The sequence below is a fragment of the Sinocyclocheilus grahami genome, unplaced genomic scaffold (assembly GCF_001515645.1).
Source record: "Sinocyclocheilus grahami isolate Dianchi unplaced genomic scaffold, SAMN03320097.WGS_v1.1 scaffold1621.1, whole genome shotgun sequence".
NCBI lineage: Eukaryota > Metazoa > Chordata > Actinopteri > Cypriniformes > Cyprinidae > Sinocyclocheilus > Sinocyclocheilus grahami.
The window spans coordinates 56472-64371 of record NW_015506800.1 but is presented as its reverse complement, the minus strand read 5'-3'; the positions used below and the strand labels follow the sequence as shown (position 1 = coordinate 64371).

At 42.5% G+C, this 7900-nt stretch overlaps 2 protein-coding genes across 5 annotated transcripts in view; both read right to left on the bottom strand.

Moving 5' to 3' along the window:
• LOC107571616 (UPF0461 protein C5orf24 homolog) overlaps positions 1-5630 on the bottom strand; it is a 6751-nt gene extending 1121 nt beyond the window's left edge. The window contains exons 1-4 of one of the 4 annotated variants that reach the window (XM_016257949.1): positions 5071-5630; positions 2727-3337; positions 1151-1361; positions 606-690 (exon numbers count right to left, since the gene is read on the bottom strand). In XM_016257949.1, coding sequence (XP_016113435.1) covers positions 1169-1361; positions 2727-3334 — 801 coding nt within the window. In that variant the 5' untranslated portion in view covers positions 3335-3337; positions 5071-5630 and the 3' untranslated portion in view covers positions 606-690; positions 1151-1168. Of the gene's footprint in view, positions 1-605; positions 691-1150; positions 1362-2726; positions 3341-5070 lie in introns of those variants that run through there. The other 3 variants (XM_016257948.1, XM_016257947.1, XM_016257946.1) reach the window with 3 other exon arrangements.
• A 299-nt stretch (positions 5631-5929) lies between these two features.
• The window catches only part of LOC107571605 (probable ATP-dependent RNA helicase DDX46), a 19791-nt gene continuing 17820 nt past the window's right edge, over positions 5930-7900 (bottom strand). Inside the window, exons 21-23 of the mRNA XM_016257934.1 lie at positions 6446-6590; positions 6288-6361; positions 5930-6190 (exon numbers count right to left, since the gene is read on the bottom strand). Coding sequence (XP_016113420.1) covers positions 6143-6190; positions 6288-6361; positions 6446-6590 — 267 coding nt within the window. The 3' untranslated portion in view covers positions 5930-6142. The remainder of the gene's footprint in view (positions 6191-6287; positions 6362-6445; positions 6591-7900) is intronic.

The window sequence follows — 7900 nt, the reverse complement described above, 5'->3', positions numbered from 1 at the left end:
ACGAATAACCTTTGTTAGCGAGTAATTGTGTAGGATAGAAATATTTTCCTGCTCATCTGAACACACGCAAATGTTGCAAAACAGAACCAATCCATCACAGAGAGCGTTCACTCACTGCTGACAGTGCATTCAAACAGGGCTGCGTTTCCCAAAAGTATCATAAGAAAGCATTAAAGCTTTTGGTAACGGCAGCCCTGAACAATGCTTATCAGAGGACAGAAGGACAGAGTTATTTCACAATAAACAAACTGAAATTGTAGCCTACATAGTTTGTGCAATAACTTTTTAAACAAAGTTAAGTGCTTATTATTACCCATTTTACTCTTAGTAATTTAATAATTGAATACATTTCATCATTTAAAAGTTTAGTTCAGAAGTATCGTATCGGTATCGACGATACTGCCTTGAAAAATATCGGTATCGTATAGAAAACAAAATAAGTGGTATCGCCCATCCCTAACCAATACATCGCCCAGGCTTGAGCAATCAACCGATGATCAGTATGACACACAAGTCAACTTAATCAAACAGAGTGTCAAACCAAATCCACCACACAGATCAAACTGGAACTTCTTGAGTAGCATAAATAAATCACGTGTGTGTGTGTGATGGAGATCATGTGTGTGACGGATATCACGTGTGTGTGATGGAGATCACGTGTGTGACAGAGATCACGTGTGTGTGTGTGTGTGTGTGAGGGGGATCATGTGTGTGAGAGAGAGCATGTGTGTGTGTGTGTGTGTGTGTGAGAGAGATCACATGTTTATGTGTGTGTGACGGAGATCATATGTGATGGTGATCATGTGTGTGTGTGAGAGAGAAATCACATGTGTGAGAGAGATCCCGTGTTTATGTGTGTGTGACGGAGATCACGTGTGTGTGTGACGCAGATCACGTGTGTGTGTGTGTGTGAGAGAGATCATGTGTGTGACAGAGATCACGTGTTTATGTGTGTGAGATGGAGATCACTTGTGTGACAAAGATCATGTGTGTGTGTGTGTGTGTGTGTGACAGATCATTTGTGACAGAAATTACGTATGTGACAGAGATCATGTGTGTGACAGATTATGTGTTTGTTTGTGTGACAGAGATCACGTGTGACAAATAATATGTGACAGAAATCACGTGTGTGAGTGTGTGTGTGTGTGAGACAGACACGTGCAGGAGTTCAGGAGTATGATGGCAGAGCGCTGTGGATGGGTACCGGCAGAGCGTTTCTCGACTGACCGCCGTCTAGACACACGGCCGCTGGAGAAAAGGCCTCCGATGGCATGACGCTGATTGGCGGAGGGGTTTTTTGGTTTCGTACGGGGAAGCCGCTGAGGAGGAACTGCGGGGCTTGTAACAGCATTTTTTGCATTCTAGACAAGGAAGAAAAAAAACAGACATGATTCATGAAAACAACCCAATCCAAGGCTTCGCAAAAACATGTAGCCCAATGAAACGCAGCCAAACACTAACAAAAATACACTGATGGAAAACACTGACCCAAATACATTAGCAAACATTAAAGAGTTAATTCAAAGAAAAATGAATATCCCGTCACCATTGTTCAGAACGTTCTTTGGTGTGACACAAAAGTAGATGTTTGGCAGAAAGTTCACGCTGCTCTCTTTCTGATCAAGCTCCAAAAAGCTCAAATGAGGGCCTCGTAAAAGTAGGTAATATTGGTGCGTTCAATCCTCCTGGGAAGTTCGTATTTTTATAATTAATATGTCAGGTGTGTTCAATTCACTTTGGTCAGAGCAAGATGTTAATGTACCTTTTCTACAAGCTGTACTTTGACCAAATGAATAAAGAATGTGTTTTTTTGCTGTTTTTATTCAGTGGTGCTGTAAAGTGAATCGTTATATACTTGGTTGTAATTGTTCAATACTATTATTTTGAACGCGACTTCGATTTTTGAGTTTAATTGTAAATTTGAAAAATAATGATTTCATTCAATTCAACAAATCCTGAATTACAGGATTAGAGGAAGTTACTCTTTTCCCACTTATAATTACAACATGGTATGTGCGATCAACATCAACAAATACGATCTTTCCAACATGATGTGAATTCAGTATTTTGGGTTACACACAGAAGACAGAAAGCTTGCATAAGGATGCATTAAAGGTAACGCAATAGTTCAGCCAAAATGAAAATGTTCTGAAAATGTGCTCCCCCCCCCTCAGTCCATCCCAGATCAGGATGAGTGTTTCTTCATCAGGTTTGGAGAAATGTAGCATTGCGTCAGTGTCTCAGCAATGGATGCTCTGCAGTGAATGGGTGCCGTCAGAATGAGAGTCCAAACATCTGATAAAAACATCACAATAACCCACTAAAGCCATTTTGGCTTGTAAACGCTGCTTGATCTGTGCAGATTTCTCTCCTGATTCAGACCAGACCACTTTTTCCCTGGAGGAAGAGTTATTATGGATTATAGACTTGAATTTGAGTTAAAAAGGTCTTAATGCTGGATTAGTTTCAGCTTTTGTCTTCTCCAGATGTTAACTGATGGAGTGGTGTGGATTATTGTGATGTTTTTATCAGCTGTTTGGACTCTCATTCTGACGGCACCCATTCACTGCAGAGCATCCATTGCTGAGACACTGATGCAGTGCTACATTTCTCCAAACCTGATGAAGAAACACACTCATCCTGATCTCTGATGAAATGAGGGTGAGCACAGTTTAATTTTGGCTGAACCTTTAATGTAATATCACAAATGAAGGGTGCACTGTTACTCTGCGGTCGTCTCCTCCTTCAGCGCAGCGTCACAGGCTCCAGGTTTGTGCATGATGCTGTAGGGAAACGCGGCTCCGCTGCAGGCGCTGTAGCTCAGTTTGCTCAGGCGGGACTGGCTCCTGATGCTCCCCGGCGGGCGACCAGGACTCACTTTATACCCCGCAGCTTTGGTGGTGCCCGGCGGCCGCCCCGGACTGGTCTTGAAGCCGGCAGCCTTGGTGGTGCCCAGAGGTCTGCCTGTGCTGGTTCTGTATCCGGCTGATTTGGTGGTGCCCGCCGGACGCCCGCGTTTACCAGACCTCCCTGACGCACTCTTCTTCTTGGAGTCCCCACTCTTGTTGTTGCCCTGAGCAACCGCGGGCCCCGGGGACAGCGGCGGCTCCTCGTGGCAGTCCTGCCTCTGGCACGGTGTGGGTTTGAGGACGGCGGCGGCTGGAGGAGGCAGGTAAGCGAAGCACATCTGCCGCGAGCGCTGAGGAAGGAAGGACTGATAGAACTTGGTGGGGCACAAATCAAAGTGGCTCGGCGAGAGTCTCCCGTCCTCGGCTAAACACGACGGCCTGCTGTCGACGCAGTAATCGCTGCTGCTGGACACCTGGCTCATCATCTTCTGCTGACAGACGCCAGGAGAGAGATGCACGTGAGAAAGGGGATAAAGATGACAAAACCCCTTCAGCCTGGTTTTTTTTTTTTACAGTGGGTGTAGAAACGAATCGGCTTCCTTTAAAATAATCACATGTTGTTGCTTTGCAGTCTGAAATGAAGACGGACACAGTTTGTGTTTTATCCAGCTGTATTTACTCATCCAAGTGAACGATACAACACCAACATGTCAGAAAAACAAATAAAAAACAGAATTACTGAGGATCAGCCCCATGTGTCAGTATTCTGTTGAAGCAGCTTTTGCTTTAATTACAGCCTTTAGTCTGTTGGGATTTGTCTCTACTGTCTTCATTTCTTCATTTCAGACTGCAAAGCAACAACATGTGATTATTTTAAAGGAAGCCGATTCGTTTCTATACCCACTGTATCCTTTACACTGATTTATACATCATTTTACTCCTAAAAACATGGTGAAAATGTGTTTGTTTTCTGTCTGTTGACAGTATTTTCTGATTTATGGAGAGATAAAAAGAGAAATTCATAATTCCCTCTAAAAAAAAAAACTTTAGTACGTCAACGAAACAAGAATTATGATCCTGACTTTATCCTATGCTTAGATTTCAGTTGTGTATGCAAATGTGTACATATTTAATTATATAATGTCACATTTGCATATTCAAACTACATTTCAGAAAGCTGTAATACTAAGCGGTTACAGTGATTAATCAGTGGAGAGTATGGTGAGTTCTGTTAGATACATGTGTTACTCTGTTCACCTGCAGTGTCCTGCCTTAGAGTGAATAATCAGAACAGGATGCATCATCATCATCATCATCATCATCATCAAGCTCACAGTCATGGACTGAACTCATTTCATGGGATCTTCAAGTTTTCGGTGTTAAACTCCGCAGCTGGAGCTCTTCATGAAATAGTCTGTGTGTGTGTGTGCGCGTGAGAGAGTGTGTGAGAGAGAGAGAGTGTGAGAGAGTGAGTGAGTGAGTGAGTGAGTGAGTGCGCGAGAGAGTGTGTGAGAGTGAGTGAGTGAGTGAGTGTGTGCGTGAGAGAGTGTGTGCGTGTGAGAGAGAGAGTGTGTGAGAGTGAGTGAGTGAGTGTGTGCGTGAGAGAGTGTGTGCGTGTGTGCGCGTGAGAGAGAGAGTGTGTGAGAGCGAGAGAGTGTGTGAGAGTGAGTGAGTGAGTGTGAGAGCGAGTGAGTGAGTGTGAGAGCGAGTGAAGTGCGCGTGAGTGTGTGAGTGTGTGTGTGAGTGAGTGAGAGTGTGTGAGAGTGTGAGTGTGTGAGTGTGAGTGTGTGTGTGAGTGTGAGTGAGTGTGAGTGTGAGAGAGTGAGTGAGTGTGTGTGTGTGAGTGAGTGTGTGTGTGTGTGAGGTGTGTGTGTGTGTGTGAGAGAGAGAGAGAGTGTGTGTGTGTGTGTGTGTGTGTGTGAGAGAGAGAGAGAGTGTGTGTGTGTGTGAGAGAATGTATGCAGATCCTGTTTCAGAAGCTCTTATAATATTTGATCAAGTCTGATCGTGCATCAGTCAGGGCTTGATCAGCGCATAGCATTAACTGTGACACTAACATTATAAAGGCACACAGCTGTCACTAGTGCACATGACAAAACCCCTTCAGTTCTGTCTCCAACTAATCACAGGCTGACTAAGGAAACAATACGCTTGAAAACACATTACGGTCCATGCACACAGACAGAAACATCATGTTTTCAGAGATGATCAGCGACTGTACCTCGCTTTAATGTCGACGCTGGAGCGGAAAGGGTTAAACGTGACATTTTTGTCCCATTTTGGTGCTACTGATGAATTCTGACCGAAGCTCATCGAATAAAACAAGAGATTGACGTTCACCTCGATGTTCAGAAAACGTGTCAAATCTTCTTTCACAATTTTAGGAGATGCTTTAGAAATCAGCGTCAGCCATTGATATTAAATATTAAGAACTCAAAGGATAACGCGCATGCGCACTGAGTGCTGCGCGCAGCTGCATCGACCGCGTTGGAGAGCCGAGTTCTTCAGACACGATGATCTAAATAACACGTCATTCTTACTTTAACTCTTTCCTCCCAAATCCGTTTAAACGCGTCTGCGTCGTTATTGAGACGCACATCATTGTTCAGACTGATGGAGACGCTGCTGACAGCTGTTACTTTACTCAGCGCACCTCAGGATGGACCAATCACAGCCGTTTGCGGTGCAGCATTCTGACGCGCGCTGAGACGCCTGGGCGGGCTGCCGTTTTGAATGACAGGTGACATCATCAAACTCAGCCAATCACAACGCCTCATGTTTATAGACACACAATAGGTAAATGACAAGAATAACAAAGTAAGTGTTTATGACTAATAAATATAATAGCAGTTAATCAGTAATATCACCGGAAGTCTGGCACATTACATTAAAAATAAGGCCGATATGCAAATATATCGAGTAAAGATTTGAAACGGGAATTTTTATTTTGTGGCCGAACGATTCCTTCAACAATATCTGAAAGCTCTATAGTTGTTTCTTGCTGCAAATCACAACGGGGACAGTAAAAACCGTGTGAAAAAGCTTGAGATGACGCGAGTGATATTACAGATACATACGGATGGAGGAAAAAACACTTTATTTCCAAATGAAGTTCACTGACCAATTACATGGAGCTTTCTAAAATATTAAAGGTGACTGATGCAAACTACAAGAAATCAGAATAAGGTAAAAGCGTCCAGATCAGTGGATCTGGTGTTTGATCAGCTCACATAACAGAAAGCATTGTGGGATTAAGAAAGAAACGCCAGCGGTCGTCTGTCCTCGGTCTTCGGCTACAAAACCTTGTATCTGCTTTTGCTGGTGGGCTGGTACGAGTTTTGCTGAAAGCAGAGAGAAAGCTGGGTCAGTCAGTGAATGTGCAGTGCGAGACTGATCAGCGGTCAAGCGGAGGAGAATCAGGCAGACAGACGGACTCACCAGACGGATCAGCTCCTCTTTGATCAGCCGTGTGATCTCTGCTTTGGCCTTCTGCACAGCCAGCTCGTTGGCACCTGACAACAACAGACTGATTCAGGATCATTCACGCAGACACGGTTCGCTCAGTGACTCAGTGAGGATCCGGCGAGCACACTTACTCTCGATGGCCAGGTAGATCTTGCGCTCTCCCTCTTTGGGCTCTTTGCCCGGTGGGAAATATGTTCCTCGGATAGTGATGGCCGCCTCTGAATACTCGCCGATGCGCTGAAGAGCCTCCTTCGACGTCACCTTCCACCTCGCCGTCTGCAAAACCAAAGACCGATAAACACACGCACGCTGAAAAGCGTCTGCTGAACACATCGACATCAGTGACAAGCTTTCATGAAGTTAAAGGTGCAAACTATCTTGGAAAAGCTACATCTACAACCAAAGACTATAAGCTGTTAGCCGGAAGTATTTACGCTCTTCAGCAGTCAGAGTTCAGCTCTAAAGATGCTGCAATGAAGTCGATTAAACGCCATTCTCTTGTCTATGTCCATGTGTTTATGTGTTTGGCCGTGTGATAAATGTGATTATGTCCAGTCACACATGGCAGGATTCACAACAACCTTCTTCAGAAAGAAGTCCATCACTTTACAGTAAGATCCTATTAGTTAAACATTAGTTGGTGCATTAATAATGAGCAATGCATTTGTTAGCATTATTAGTTCATGTTTCCAGAAGAGATGCATTTAAAAAGAAATCTTAAATGCATAGTTTTTAGTAAGGCCATTCAACTTTGCAAATGCTTGAAGATCCTCAAAATACGCATTTATTTTTCTGATTTCTTACAATTGTGTTTTAAGAGATGGAACCTTTTTTTAATAAATGTGTTTCGTGTTCGGGTCGTTTTGAGCCGTTAGGTGTCAAAAACACTTTTCGTAGAATTGTCTATAAAGTTATATTAGTGTCAAAATAATGTTTTTAAAATATATTCTCCCCATATCTCATACTTTCAGGGCTGAGTTTTGTCGATAAACATGAATATGTTGCCTGTTGACGCATGAAAGAATATGAATGTGAGCGTGCAAGTTTATGCAAGTAAAATTAATTTATTTTGATTGTAAACTTTTCAGAGTAATATTTATGATGTTTAGTTAGAAATATGTACATTTCATAAATTTGTACGGTTTCCGAGCAATCCCGAGTTATAAATTCAATTCATAGGATAATTCTCAGATTATGTTCTTATAAAATGTAATAAAATAAAATATACATGCGCACACACATATACATGTATATATATATATATATATATATATATATATAATCTCTGTCCAAACAGAACCGCAATGCCAAAACACTACACAGATTCTGAATGCTTAAATGCTTAAAATTTATATTTTAATAATGCATTAGTAAATGCTGAAATGAACATGAACTAAGATGAATGCTTGTTCATTGTTAGTTCATGTTGACTAATATTAAAGGAGACATATTATGCCCCTTTTTACAATATGTAATATAAGTCTCTGGTGTCCCCAGAATGTGTCTGTGAAGTTTCAGCTCAAAATACTCCACAAGTCATTTATTATATCATTTTGAAAATGCCTGTTTTGAGTGGAAGCAGAAAC